Source organism: Stegostoma tigrinum, chromosome 3 (genome assembly GCF_030684315.1).
Source record: "Stegostoma tigrinum isolate sSteTig4 chromosome 3, sSteTig4.hap1, whole genome shotgun sequence".
NCBI classification, from domain to species: Eukaryota; Metazoa; Chordata; class Chondrichthyes; order Orectolobiformes; family Stegostomatidae; genus Stegostoma; species Stegostoma tigrinum.
In genome coordinates, this window is record NC_081356.1 from 122,712,707 (window position 1) to 122,728,618 (window position 15,912).

The 15,912-nt window shown below is 40.4% G+C and overlaps 1 protein-coding gene across 3 annotated transcripts in view; it reads left to right on the plus strand.

The window, feature by feature from the left end:
- The first annotated feature begins 466 nt into the window (after positions 1–466).
- The window catches only part of glra3 (glycine receptor, alpha 3), a 182,790-nt gene continuing 167,344 nt past the window's right edge, over positions 467–15,912 (plus strand). For 2 of the 3 annotated variants that reach the window (XM_059644863.1, XM_048528200.2), the window contains exon 1: positions 1,652–2,050. In XM_059644863.1, the coding sequence (XP_059500846.1) occupies positions 1,980–2,050 (71 nt within the window). In that variant the 5' untranslated portion in view covers positions 1,652–1,979. Of the gene's footprint in view, positions 539–1,651; positions 2,051–15,912 lie in introns of those variants that run through there. The other variant, XM_048528199.2, reaches the window with a different exon arrangement.

Sequence of the window (15,912 nt, forward strand, 5' to 3'; positions counted from 1 at the left end):
TTATATCCCGCACAGGAACCGACAGACTGACCGAGCATCAACAGCTGCCAGGGCAACCGCGCAGCGCGATCACGTTCGGTTCTGCGACCTGACGGATTGTATCATCCACCAAACAATTTTTGGAGGGGTGAAAGGATAGGGGGTGGTCTCACGCCGCAGGGAGTCCCGTGAGCGACGTCAGTGGGAATTTGTTGAAAAATTCCTTCAAACCAGGGGCCAGTACAATGCAATTCCCACTTTGGCAGCAAATCCCTGCAACTGAACATTTCCACGAAACCATGTGGTAACCAAAATGGTACAAAACCAAATTATAACTGAAAGCCATCATGATAACTTAAAACCGTGAGGATAAGGAGCGTGAGTGGAACATTTAAACTGTAGCCCTCTCGCCTGAGAAAGTAATAGTTGTTTGTAAAGAGCTCGGGCATGGAAATGAATGGAAGCACGGGTTGGATTTGGCAGATCCCGACAAACGAAATGAATTGGTTTGTGCAGGAGAGGAAGCGAAGGTTATAACTTTCCGAAAGAATCAAAACCTGTGAGTTTGGCTCGAAACTGAACACTGGCAGGCAAATTGCAATGCAAGGAAGCATGGTTGCATTAAAATGTTCCCGCCAAAATACTGCGATACAATCATGTCATTAATGCCTCTCAACTATTTAACATCGAGCAACCTCGAGTTTTCTTTTTATCCAACTTCAAAATTACAAACCTGAACTACATTTGTGAAAAGCTTATTGGTGGGCAGCCTCAGGTTAGCTGGAATTTTTTTTCACCGGAGCGTAGGAGGTTGAGAGACAACGTTACCGGAATTTATAAATTAATGAGGGGTATAGAGAGGGTCAATGTTTTTTTTTCTGTAGGTTGGGAGATTTCAAGACGTGAGGTGAAGAGAGATTTTTTTAAAAAAAAGTCATGAGGGGCTTTTTTCAACACAGGGAGTGGTTTGCATGTGGAATGAACATCTTGAAGAATTGGCGGGTGCAGGTAAAATTACTTTTAAAATACATTTGCAGAAGTACGTGAATATGAAGGGTTTGGGGGGGAGGATAAAGGTCAGGACGAAGCAGGTGGAACGAGGTTAGTTTGGCATGGACTGATTGGACTAAAGAGTCTCTTCCCCTGCCGCATGACTGTAGAACATATGTGTCAAAATCTGTATATTTGGTCGGTAATTGAGAGAGTTCACAACCACGAATATACAGAAACCGAATCAGAAATTGCTGCGAAACTCAGCTGGTCTGGCAGCATCTGTGCAGAGAAAGCAGAGTTAACGTTTTTGGTCCAGTGACTCTTCTTTAGAACTGATATGTGCATACAAGAGCTGGTTCAGTCTACTGTCTTATAATCTGACATAAAAATAGAAGCCACTCTTGCCTTCTATATTTTTGCTCCGTCAAGCTGTCACTCTGAGCCATCGACCTCTCCCCAGGGCCCCTCAGTCGAGCCCATGGAGAGCTCCAATGTCCTTGCTCTGCGCCGGCTGCTTGTTTGACAGCTACGCCGTCGATCAAAGCTTTTGCCCTTCCCTCCATCCACCTTTCCCTCCTCCCACCCCCTCCTCGTTTGCAGCGTGAAGTTTAGCTGCGCGGCTTGTCCGCCCCCCCACCCCTCTCTCTCTCTCTCTTTCTCTCTGCTCCTGGCAGCTTCACTCGGTAGAAAATGTTGCTGGCGAAGCGAACGGTCAGCAGGAGCGACTGCCCCACTCCTTCCACCGCCTCGGAGATCCCCTTGACTTTGAAAACGTGATCCCGGGACCTTTAGTCACCGCCGAGAGGAGAGATAAAAACAAATAAATAAGTATTGAAAAAAATTGCAAAACACTGAATCGATTTTTTTTGCATTTCGAGGTAGTAACAAGGAAAATCCAATGCTGTTGTGCGGTGAGCGCTGTCCATGGTGCTGGAGGTTAAGGGACTCAAGTCAGCGAAGAGAACTCAATTAAACTACAGTTCATCCATCCTTCTGATAGAGGCAACATGATCGAAGGCAAATGGCACCCCGTAGCTGCTTTGTGGGTTTATCTCTGGGGAGTAGCGGTGTTTCTAAGGTAAGTGCATTCTACTTTTATTTTTATTTTGTTCACCCTCAGATATTGCGTTGACATCACTTGGGCTTGCAGCTTGTTGATGCGCCTGTATTTGAGGCAAAAGAGAACGATTCAGAACATCTGTGGATGTAAAGGCATTTTGCAGGGATTATGAAGTTGCACAGACTTGATAGTGCTTACAAAATCAACGAATCGTAATTTTCCGGCGTCAAGTGAATAAGTCTTGCGCATTTTGCAAAACTTATTTATTATGTACTCCCAGGCAGATCCTTTGCAACTTCTCCAGAGCCGCTTGTTATACTGAAGGTACGAGTTAGAATGCAGCAGAAAACTGAAAGCAGACTGGTGATTTGCCTGTTGTTGCATTTGGGAAATCAGTTCAGTTCAACGCCACAGGTTGTAAAGATGTGCAACAGGAAGGCAAAACGAGCGAACACTAAGTCGCTGCATTGATAACTGTGCTTGTTTTGGTAAAAATCCTGTTGGATTCAACTTGCATCTAAAATTACGAATTCCAGCGTGGCTATAACATCACAAGTACGAATCCGCACTAATTCAAGGCAGAACAGCCAACTCACCGTGAGCAGAATCTAATTACATTCCTTCTTCGAGGGGGAAAAAGATCTGGGTCTGAGATTTTACCTATTAAGTTGTCTGTGTCCTTTTATGTAGACAGCAGAGATACTGTTTAATGGGGCTTTATTGCCGTTCAGTTCACTTGCTTCACACTGTGCACCAACTAGTGGCCAGGGAGCTCATTTCATCGGCTAGTCACCGTTTTATGACCAACCTTTCCGGTCCAATTCACATGAAATGTCACAAAATAATGTTGACTGAGCAATGGATAAGTAGAGAATAGAGTATTTTATGTCAATTTTATTTGATAATTATGCAGATTCCGTTACGGGACTTAGGTGATGGTGTTGAGGTAATAATCAACCAGTAAGTCAGTTAAACAATACTAAATGTCAAAGTTTAGAATGGCCAGAAATGGAGTTGCCGTCCCATTCAGAAAGAATTCTTTGGAGTGAGTTCTAACACTCAAGTCTTTCAACTGTGATTTGTAAAATGGCAGACCCTGGGGAAAATCTTCTGATACGATATACGTTGAAGAAGGGATACAAACAAAACTTACAGTGACTAAAACATTTTAAAGGGCAAGTTGGGAATCCTTGTTGGATTCCATTCCTATTATGACAGGGAATGACTCTAATGCAGATAGATTTGCTTATAATGGTAAACTATATTAGATAAGCTGGAATCTTAAAAAGCAGGGGAAATCATTAAAAAAACATCCCTATTAATTTAAGCTTTTACATCAGTGGAGACTGTTTAAAATTTATCTCCCTTGTGTTATGATTGCAGTTGTGATCTCTAATACTTTGCTTGTTAAATGTTTCCAATACTTTAATATTTGTTGTGGCAGCTTGCAGTCATTTCACAATTGAACAACTGTTGAGTGTGAAAAATTTTTAAATCAGTTAGCTATCAAAACTTACAATGATGTGTTTTGTCTTTATTTTTCCATATATTATCTCTATTGTGATTGAATGGAATTCCCTGAGAAGTGCATCTGGTTCACCAGGCTGGTGGCATTTTTGTAAAAAAAAATTACACAGTTTCTATTTCAGTAAATTGTTCGGCCTGTAGAGCTCATGATTGAAGCTGCAAGTCAATTTCAGGCATCATGCATGTAATAGCCTTAGTGTTTCATAATGTCACAATACTTTACATCAATATTAATATATTTAGAAGACTTATTTATACTTTACACAATAAATGTTTTAAATGACTAACTTGAATTTGTGTTTCTTTTTGTTTCTTGCCAAGGCATAGGGTCTTATATGATTTGCATTTCCCAAAGCCCTACAAGTATTTATCCAAATTAAAGCCATGTTAATTTTTTTGGTGTGACATAAAATACATGTGAATTAGATTCAAGTTGGAATAATACAATGTTATAATATTTGTGACTACTGATATTTGACTGAAAACCTTGATTAGTGCATATGTTCTGTGAAAAATATTGAAGATTGCCTTAGTCAAAATGATTGACATCAATTTTAGGAACTAGAGTCAGAAACTATCTGTTAATATTGAACAATTATAGGAGTCAAATGTTGGAGTTTAAGTAGCAAATGAGGAAACGCTGATAGAGTAGTTGATAATGTACACTGTAATGTCTTCACGATGTATTGTAAATACAATAGAATCTGGCATATAGCAAATTTAGTTCTTAGTCTGGTGACAACACACCAAAGCCATATCTGCCATGTTTTTACTTGATTTGAAGAGGTTGACCTGATACACATTGAATTGATAGGACCTGGAATGCACAAGCTGAAAAGCTAGTGTAAGGTAATTCAATTGTAATTTACAAAACGGAATTAGATATCTATTGGAAATGTAAACAATGACAGACAATGAAAAAGGATATGGAATCAGATCATTTTGATAGCTATCAAGATATGGGACACTTTGGACATAGAGAGGAGGCTTTTTTTTCATTCAGAAGGTAGGGAATCCATGAAATTCTCCACAACAGAACCGTGTGGAGGCCAAGTTCCTGAATGTGTTGAAGAAAAATATGCTTCTAGTGACCAAAGGCATGAAGGGATTTGGGGAGAGAATGGGAGTATGGTGTTGAGATAAAAGATCAGCCATAATAATGTTGAGGTGCAGAGCAAGCTCATTGGCTGCAATGGCCTACCTGCTCTTTAGGATAAGTTTTCTATGTTTTCTTTCAAACAGCTTGTTCAGGTCCCAGCTCAATGAGCTGAATAGCCACCTTCAGTGCTGATTCTATGATTCCATCACACGTCCTTCCCAGTAGTTGCTTTTAGCAGTTTGTTGGAAGCTGAAGCAATGATGTAGTGAGATCAAATCACGTGGACAAAATACTTCAAAAGAGACATCATCCAATCACAGAATGATTATAACACAGAATGAGGCTGTTTAATTCATTGTGTCTTGGCCAGATCTCTGGATAAGCATCTCACCTCATGCCATTCCATTGCCTTTGTGTTGCAACTCTGCCCATTCTTCCTTTTCAGGTCCATGAATATAATTCTCTCTTGAAAGACTTGATGAAAATTCCCTCTGTCAGACTTTCATGAAGTTTATTCCAGATCTTCACTACTCAGTACATGAAGAAGATTCTCCTCATATCTCCATTGCATTTTTGGACAATTAATTTAAAACTGTGCCTTCTGATTCTCCACCTTTCCACCAGTCTTCCCCTATCTATTCCGGTTAGCATCCTGGTGATCATGAATACTTGAATCAAGTCTGAACTCAAACTTCTCATTGGAAAACAGTTCTGATTTCTCCAAGCTATCTATATAATAGGGTTTCATCATTCCCAAAACCATTCTCATCAATCTTACCAACTACCCTTCAAAATAAGTTATTTTCACCAAACCCTGCCTTAAAAAAATTAAAGTCTCTTATATATTGTAGTTTCCTAGCCTTTGTGTTTTGAGCTCCAATTGAGGGGACAAGTGAGCACCTGCAGGCATCTTTATGAACTCTGAAAATGCCTTCTGTTCTTAACCAGTAGGAAATAATGAGATGTGATGCATACCGAAGTCCCTGCTGATGGTTCACCTTCCCTATTTAGTGCTTTGCCTGTTGAATGTGTTGAAACTTGACAGCTCATCACCACACAGTGTAAGTGCTGCTGAAACTGGATTTTGCACATCACTCATGAACAGCACCAACATATTATACCATTGGGCATTCTTTGTGCAAGCATTTACTGTGCAATTCAACCAGAAATATTAAGTTCTGTTTGTAATATGTATTGGAGAAAATTTGGTATGCATTGTTTTCATGATACTGGATGTGCTAATTGAATTCACACCCTGGGTTCATTCAGTGATTAAATTCCTTTGTATAGTGAAGTGGTTTCAAAATAACTTGATATATAATTTCTTAAAAATGAGATTTGTCATTACAGCCACAAGTTGAACATAAAAGGAGCTAATATTTACTGAAATTAATGAAATGGATAGGCATCTGTAGGTATAGCAGCAACCTGTATTTATGAAACAAGTTTAACTTTGTGAAACATGGTTTCAGAGAAGCTTTATCAAATAAAATTTAATGTAGTCAAAAACAGTTCAAAGGGGCAAAGCTTTTAAAGGACACCCTTGATGAATTGATGACTTGGAAAACTGCAAGGGTGAAAAATGGGACATCACTAGAAGTATGTTGGAATAGTGAAGTCTCGAGGCAACAAAAGCAAGGATGAAGGTTTTGCCTTGAGTCACGCTGCTCTCAGATATCCTACATTAAAATAATGACTATATTTCAAAAGCATTCCATTGACTACAAAACACTGAGTTTTTGAGGTCATGAACAGTCTGTAATGTAATAAATGCAGGTCTTTCTATTTGTGTTATAGTCTAGAATTGCTTATAGTGTTAAATATTTCAAAGCTGTTCTGTTCACATACTCAAAAAGAATGTGCATCGCAAGTATGAAGAAGAGATGGAGCTGCAACATTAGACTGTCACCACTACAAATTCTTTGCATTCTGCACATTGACATGTATCAATGTCTGCACTAGAACGGTCATTAACCAGCCTTGCTCTGCATGTCTGACTTTTCCCTACCATTTTGCCAACAAGTATATTCTATCTTTCCCCTTTTCCAGGTTAGTATATATTATTATGTTGCAAAACCTTGCACATTGTGTTCTGTGAATCAAAATCGGTCCTAGTCAGATTCAGCAGGAGCATTTCCCATCTCTCCAGCATCTCCTGGCTTAGAATTCATCAATTATTGTAGCAAAACTCACAGGACTTTAGAGAGCAATTCATGGACTTTGGCCCAGTGGCTTGAAGGAAGAGTGATATATTTTCAAAACAGGATGTTCCATGTAGCTTGGAGAGAACATGGCAAGTGGTAATGTCTCCTTGCATCTGCTTGTCTTGTGTTTCTACGTGATAAACGTCATGGAAATGGCGGTGGTTGTTGGAAGAGCTTTGGTGAGTTCTTGCTGTATATTCTATAGATGAGATACACTTCTGCTATTCAATACTGGTGGCAGAGGGAGTGTTCTTTGTGTAGGAAGTGATGCCAATCAAGTGGGCTGGTTTTTCTGGATGGTTATCAAGGTACTTGAGTGTTACTGGAGCTGCACTTATTCCGACAAGTGAACAATATACCATCATGTGACTTGTGGATACCAGACAGACTTTGAGAAATTAACATGCCTAGTCAATTATTCCACACTTGCTGATTCGTCCAGCATTGGCACTGGAAGGTCCAATTTGCCAATTTTCCATTCTTTCTAATTAACAGATTTCCACTCACCTCCTACTCCTTTTATCCCCATGATTTTCTTCTTTTCTTTTTGTGACATTGCACTCCCTAGTGTCAAGCAGTTTTGCTTACTGTTTTCTGAAACATTCATATTGAGAACTAAAAGCTATCTCAACTCTGCAAGATTTAAAACTAGTCTCAATAATGATAGCTTTGAAACCACCAAAACGTGCCATAAAAATCCATCAGATTCATTAATTTCCTTCGGGGAAACCCACCAGGTTAAGCTAGTCTGGACTATTTAGCAAACTAACCAGTTCAGGAACTATTACAGTTAAGCAATAAATACTGGACTTGCCAGTGATGTTCACATTCAGTGAAAGAATAAAGAATCAGGCACTCTCTTTGGTTTGGCTCTCCCATTTTAAATCTGACAAACAATGTCCACACATGATGGAAACTAAAGGAAAACAAAACAATTGAAGCCTGTTCCAGTAAGTGATAAATTTAGAGATGAATTCTGCAACTTAATGAGTGAAAATACCGTTAACATAAAGGATGACTATATATCCTAACGACAATGTTCTTAAAAACAAATGCTTTCCCGTGATATGTTCACATTGCTGACAATGTCAAAACTTGCCACCCACCCTCGAAGTGAGTGCCCATAAAAAATATACGTATATATGTATATGATATCCCATATTTGCCCATATTAAGAGTCTTTGCTACAGATGTAAAGTCACATTTGGGCCTGGTAAGGGACAACAGACACCGTTCCTTAACAAAAATTTGAGAATGCAATAGTAATATTTTAAAATTAAACAAAAAAGGAACGGTGGATTTCATCATAATCGCTGAGACTAGCATGACAATTCCAGATGTTATTAATAGAGATCAAATTCCAGCAGTTACCACTGAGGGATTTGAACCCACAACTTCAGAGCATTAATTTGGACCACTGAATTACTAATTCAGTGATATTGCCACTAACCTACTGTCTCCTGTTTGGAAGTTGACTGACAGCTTTGTGATTTGATTCATAATGTGTATTATACATAATTTATATTAATTTGTTTCACATAAAATCAGCGTCTGTTGCATTCATATAATCGAGATTTCCAAAGACTCACAACCCTCTGAGAGTGGAAATTCCTCCTCATCTCAGTCTTAAATGCACCTGTACCCACAGTCACCACCGCAGATGTCAGATTGGTCTTCCTGAGTGTGAACCCATGGAAAGCAACTGGCCCAGATGGAGTCCCCAGCTTTGTGCTCCGATCTTGTGTAGACCAGCTGGTAGGAGTATTCGCTGACATCTTTAACCTCTCCTTGCCATGCTCTGAAGCCTCCACCTGCTTCGAGAAGACCACCATTATTCCAAAACCAAAGAAAACACATGCAATAGGCCTCAATGACTACTACTTGGTAGCTTTGGCCTCAATAATAGTGAAGTGCTTTGAGAAGTTAGTCATGATTCACGTCAACTCTAGCCTCGCAGCCTTGATCCTTTCCAATTTTCCCACCAGTGTAGTAGGTCCTCAACAGACACCATCTCCCAAGCCCTACACTCATCCCTGGAACATCTGGACAATAAAGATATCTGTATAATGCTTCTACTTGTTGACTACAGCTCCACCTTCAATGCTATAATCCCAACCAAACTAATCTCCCAACTCACTTAGGTCTCTGCTCCACCCTCTGCAACTGGATCCTCTTCTTCCTGACTCACAGACTGCAATCAGTGAATGTAGACAACAGCACTCCGCCATGATAATCCTCAACACCAGCACTCTGCAAAGATATATACTCAGCCCCCTACTGTAGTCCTTGTACACTCATGCCTGTGTGGCCAAATTTTACCCAAATGCCATCTACAAGTTCGCTGATGACATGGCTGTTGTAGGCCAGATATCAAGTGATGATGAGACAAAACACATGAAAGAGTTAGAGTGCCTGTGACATGGTGTGAAAATAACAATCTCTTCCTTAATGCCAACAAAACTGACGTGCTAATCATCAATTTCAGGAAGCAAGGAGGAATGCACGACATCTACATCAATAGAGCTGAGGTGGAGGTGGCCAAGAGCATCAATTTTCTACCAGTGGTGATCATCAGTAGTCTGTCCTGGAACACTTACATTAATGGGATTGCCAAGAAAGCACAATGACACCTCTTCTTCAGATAACGAAGGAACTTTGGCACATCCATAAAGATTCTTATCAACTTTGATCGATGCACCATAGAAAACATTCAGATTGGATGCATCATGGTTAAGTACAGTAACTGCTGTCTCCACGACAATAAGAAACTACAGAAAGTTGTGAACACAGCCCAGATCATCAGACAAGTCAACCTTCCATCCATTGACTCCATCTACACTTTTTGATGCCTTAGAAAAACAGCCAAAATCAACAAAGAGCCCTCCCACTCTGATTATAATCCCATCCAACCTCTTCCATCAGACAGAAGATACAAATGCTTAAACACATGAACCAACAGGTTCAAGAACAGGGATAATAGGAGCTGCAGATGCTGGAGAATCTGAGACAATAGGGTGTAGAGCTGGATGAACACAGCAGGCCAAGCAGCATCAGAGGAGCAGGAAGGCTGATGTTTTGGGCTTAGACCCTTCTTCAGAAATGGGGAAGAATTTCTGAGGAAGGGTCTTGATGCAAAATGTCAAACTTTCCTGCCCCTCTGACACTGCTTGGCCTGCTGTGCTCATCCAGATTCACACCATGTTATCCCAGATTCTCCACTATTGGCAGGTTCTATTATCTCCACCATCTGCCACAGTGGGATTTGAACCTAAGTTCCCAGAACATTATCTTAGTCTCTGGATTAACAGTCCAATGATAATACCACTAGACCCTCCCCCGCTGGTGCCTCCCTTTGTGAAAAATATCTATTTGACTCTTCTGCCTTTTTTCCCCCCTTGCTACTATGTCTCCAGCCTCATTTTCCAGTGGCTCAATGTCCACTCTTTCTTCTCTCTTATCTTTCAGCTGCCAAAAACTTCTCTTGCAGTCTTCTTTTATATTAGTAGATAGCTTCCCCTCATATTTCTTCTTCTCCCCACTTATTACGGTTTCAGTTATCCTCTGCTGGGTTTTAAAGGCTTCACAATCCTCTGGCTTCCCATAAATCTTCATCTGTATGCTGTTTCTTTTGCTTTTATGTGGTCCCTGGCTTCCCTTGTCAGCCATGGCTGTTTCATGCTCACCTAAGTATGTTTCTTATTCCTTCTGATGAAATTCTGCTTTGCCTCCCAAATTACCCCCAGAAACTCCTACCATTGCTGCTCCCCTATCTTCCTTGCTAGGCTCCCCTTTCACTAAACTTTGGCCAGCTCCTTTTTCATGTATTTGTATTTACTTTTACTCACTTGTAACACTATTACCTCTGATTCAAGCTTCTTGCTCTCAAACTGCAGGGTGACCTTTATTGTATAATGGTTTCTGTTCCATGGGGTTACTTCACCTTCAGCTCCATAATCAAGTCTGCCTCATTTAACATCACCAAATCCACAATCGCCTGTTCCCAAGTATGTCTCTACCACAAGTTGCTCCAAAAAATAATCTTGTTGACTTTCCATGAATTCCTTTCCATGTAATCTGCTACCAACCTGATTTTCCCAGTCCACCTATGCATTGATGTCCCCGTGATTATTATAGTTGTGCCTTTCATACATGCCTTTTCTATCCCCTGACTTATTTTCTTCCTCACATTCTAATTACTGTATGGAAGTCTGTACATCACTCCAATCAGGGAGTTTTCTCCTGTGTGCTAACTTGCTGTGCTTCATGAACGAGTACACTCAAGTCCTTTTGTGTTGCAGTTTTCTACAGGTTTATGCTCCATGGTAATAATATTCTGTTGTTTTGTTCTCCCTTCCAAATGAACACCTTCACATTCTGCCACATTATACCCATTTGCCAACTTTTTATCCCCACTCTCTCTTTGTACCCGACTCACAACTTGCATTTCCGCCTAGCCTTTTTTGTGTCTTCTGCAAATTTGGCTACAGTACACTCCCTTCCTTCCTCTAGTCACTAATATGTATTGTGGATGGTTGCAGCCCCAGCAGTGATCCCTGTGGAACCCCACTATGGTAAGAATCTGTTTCAGACATTTAGTTTAATGAATGTTAAAAACCCTGTGGATGAAGCTGTTTGGCTTTGGACATGATCAAAAAACTGTGTTGGCTGCTTTGCAGTTCAAGGATCCAATGCAATCCATTAGCATTATTGTGGATGTAAATTCATCCATGTAGCTGTACAGTCAGGCAGTGTGCAATTGCTTCATCTGTCTTTTTCATTAAAACCACCCATTAACATACTTAAGGTTAAGTCACCAAGTTTACTTGCTTTAGCTTTTATCCCCATTCAGAAATACTTTTTATAAGGGTGTCCAAGTCTCCTTCCATCAGTGATGGATTCTCTCATTGTTTCAATGAGTTCAGCAAGATGATCAATTTTTTTGCCATCTTGATCGGTCAGCTCGTATGTAATATTAAACCAAATCTTTACTTACACACCGAAGTGCAAATATCACTATGATATCACTGTTATTAATATTGGTGTGTTTGCCTGACCTGTAGGAATCTGGTCCATTTCTCTTTAAGTGTTGAGATTGCCTGATGACATTGCACTTCAGATCTCTCCATATTTATTATTATCCTATGCAACAGAGTGCAACATACAAATTCCAAGATTGGTTTTTGGAATACCTTTATCTGTAGGTTTGGAACACCATGCACCCTGTGTTCTCATCCTCAGCTGGCTGTAGAATACTGATCACGGTATGTAGAAATCCTCCTAAGGAAGGCCAAATCTGTGAAGGTGCATTTTGTTGAATATGGTCCCAACACCCTGTATGCAGCATTTTGCAAGAGATTTGGTATAATGTGTTTGACACTGCAGATGCATCTTGAGCAGCGAAGTTGGAATACATCTGGTTGTTTTATGCATCACTGATCAGTTGACTGAGCCTCAACCACAGAGAAGACATTTGACAACATCTTCGCAACAGACTTTGAACTTTACTCTGAGACAATCTCTGTCCATAGCCAGTTGATTTTGAGTGTGGTTGCTTTGTTTGGGTGAGAGGTGATTTCATCTCCAAGTGTGAAATTATTGGTGAGCATGGGAGTCTGTGTGAGTCTGCTGTATGGGTGCGTGAGTAAGTGGGCTCTATGTTTTGGGTGTGTGTATAAAATGTTACATGATGAGCTGTCAATATGAGTAGCCAGTTCATTAATGTTGTTTATTGATGTCTATGGGAGGAATGTGTGATGTGGCTTCCGGTATGGTATTTGTATGTTTGTGTATGTATGTGCGATGAATGTGATATCTTGTGGTGACTGTGTGTAGCATGAATATGTGTATTTCTGTTCAGGACATTGCATGCATGGTAATGTGCATGTTTTCCACAATTGACGAATGGGTATGGCACAGTTTGCAGAGAAGACTTTGTGTTTCTGTGTATAAAATGTGGTTAGTGTGTTTCCGACAGGTATAGTTTATGTACAGGTTTGTGCAGTTTATCTACAGATTTGTGTGTATATGTGGTGTGATTGTGTGCATCAATACAATGTACACTATTTTAAAGATATTGGAAATTATGTAGGGGAAATGTAGCAACAGAAATGTACTGGTCTACCCTGATCCATTAATTCTAAACATAATTATAAGATACCAATGGAGGACATGTTCCACTTTTATGGCATAACAATGCATCATGTTGATATTAAGGAGCACATTTGGGAGCAAAATAATAATGATACATGACATGCTGACACGATTTTATATTGCAATAATAGACAACGCAGTGCAGTCTTACCTTGTGTTTTGGAATCACATTTATCCATGCATCATTCCCATTATAACCTCGGTATGATACATCAAGTGAAAGTCAAATAGTGTAACGTGATTTTGTTCGGCTGTTTTCTGAGTAATGCTGCTCTGATCAGCAACTGTATTTTTATAATGTTAAACCAACATGTTGCTGAATGATTGAATATTTATGTTCCTTTGCAAAAACAGCACATACTGTGGGTTTAATATGCCTTCCCTACTCATGCAAAACGTGCAGTTTTTGCACAAATGTGGAGCAATTCAGTTGGATTCTACCCGTCTATTGTTATGTGTTGAAATAATTGAATATTCAAATAGCAAGTTTCAGCTGTAATATTATTCCCAGTTAGTCCTACTGTGGTGGGTGATAAAATACTAAGTCTCGATTTTCTACTTTAAATAAAGTTATACTGGAATAACTTGAGCTCTTGTGTGCAGAGGTATTGTGGCATAGAAGAACATTGGAACATAAGAAATAGGAGCAGGAGTAGGCCATGTTATCCCTCGAGCCTGGTCTGCCATTCAATGAAGTCATGGCTAATCTTTTTGTGGGCTCAGCTTCACATACCCTTAATTCCTTTACTGTTAAAAAATCCAGCTACCTTTGCCTTAAATACATTCAACAAGGTAGCCTCAACTGCTTCACTGGGCAGGGAATTCCACAGATTCACAGCCTTTTGGTGAAGAAGGTCTACCTCAGCTCAATTCTAAATCTGCTCCGCATTATTTTGAGGTTATATCCCCCCCAGTTATAATTTCATTTACCAGTAGAAACTATCTCACTGCTTCATTCTTATCTATTCCCTTCATAATTTCATATTTATATAAGTTCCCTGCTTCTAAATTCTGATGAGTTTGGACTCAGAACTCTTAGTCTTTAGTCATAGAACATAGAACATAGAACATTCCAGCACAGTACAGGCCCTTCAGCCCTCGATGTTGTGCCGACCTGTCATACCGATCTGAAGCCCATCTAACCTACACTATTCCATGTACTTCCATATGCTTATCCAATGACGACTTAAATGCACCTAAAGTTGGCGAATCTACTACCGTTGCAGGCAAAGCGTTCCATTCCCTTACTACTCTCTGAGTAAAGAAACTACCTCTGACATCTGTCCTATATCTTTCACCCCTCAATTTAAAGCTATGCCCCCTCATGCTTGCCGTCTCCATCCTAGGAAAAAGGCTCTCCCTATCCACCCTATCTAACCCTCTGATTATTTATATGTTTCAATTAAGGCATCTCTCAACCTTCTCTCTAATGAAAACAGCCTCAAGTCCCTCAGCCTTTCTTCGTAAGACCTTCCCTCCATACCAGGCAACATCCTAGTAAATCTCCTCTGCACCCTTTCCAAAGCTTCCACATCCTTCTTATAATGTGGTGACCAGAACTGTACGCAATACTCCAAGTGCGGCCGCACCAGAGTTTTGTACAGCTGCAGCGTAACCTCTTGGTTCCGGAACTCGATCCTTCTGTTAATAAAAGCTAAAACACTGTATGCCTCCTTAACAGCCCTGTCAACCTGGGTGGCAACTTTCAAGGATCTGTGTACATGGACACCAAGATCTCTCTGCTCATCTACACTACCAAGAATCTTACCATTAGCCCAATACTTTGCCTTCCGGTTACTCCTACCAAAGTGCATCACCTCACACTTGTCTGCATTAAACACCATTTGCCACTTCTCAGCCCAGCTCTGCAGCTTGTCTATGTCTCTCTGCAACCTACAGCATCCTTCGTCACTATCCACAACTCCACCGACCTTAGTGTCGTCTGAAAATTTACTAACTCATCCTTCTACGCCCTCATCCAGGTCATTTATAAAAATGACAAACAGCAGGCACCGACCCTTGCAGTACACCACTAGTAACTGGTCTCCAGGATGAACATTCCCCATCAACTACCACCCTCTGTCCTCTTCCAGCAAGCCAATTTCCAATCCAAACTGCTTTATCTCCCACAATTCCATTCCTCCACATTTTGTACAATAGCCTACTGTGGGGAACCTTATCGAATGCCTTGCTGAAATCCATATACACCACATCAACTGGTTTATTCTCATCTACCTGTTTGGTCACCTTCTCAAAGAACTCAATAAGGTATGTGAGGCACGACCTTCCCTTCACAAAACCGTGTTGACTATCCCTAATCAATTCATTCTTTTCTATATGATTATAAATCCTATCCCTCATAACCTTTTCCAACACTTTAACAACAACTGAGGTAAGGCTCACTGGTCTATAATTACCAGGGGTGTCTCTACTCCCCTTCTTGAATAGGGGAACCACATTTGCTATCCTCCAGTCGTCTGGCACTATTCCTGTAGACAATGACAAGTTAAAGATCAATGCCAAAGGCTCGGCAATCTCCTCCCTGGCTTCCCAGAGGATCCTAGGATAAATCCCATCTGGCCCAGGGGACTTATCTATCTTCACCCTCTGTAGGATTTCTAATACCTCTTCCTTGTGAACCTCAATCCCACCTAGTCTAGTAGCCTGTATCTCAGTATTCTCCTCGACAACATTGTCATTTTCTAGAGTGAATACTGTTGCAAAATTTTCATTTAGTGCTTCCCCTATCTCCTCTGATTCCACACACAACTTCCCACTACTATCCTTGATTGGCCCTAATCTTACTCTCGTCATTCTTTTATTCCTTAAATACCTATAGGAAGCCTTAGGGTTTACCCTGATCCTATCTGCCAACAACTTCTCATGTCTCCTCCTGGCTC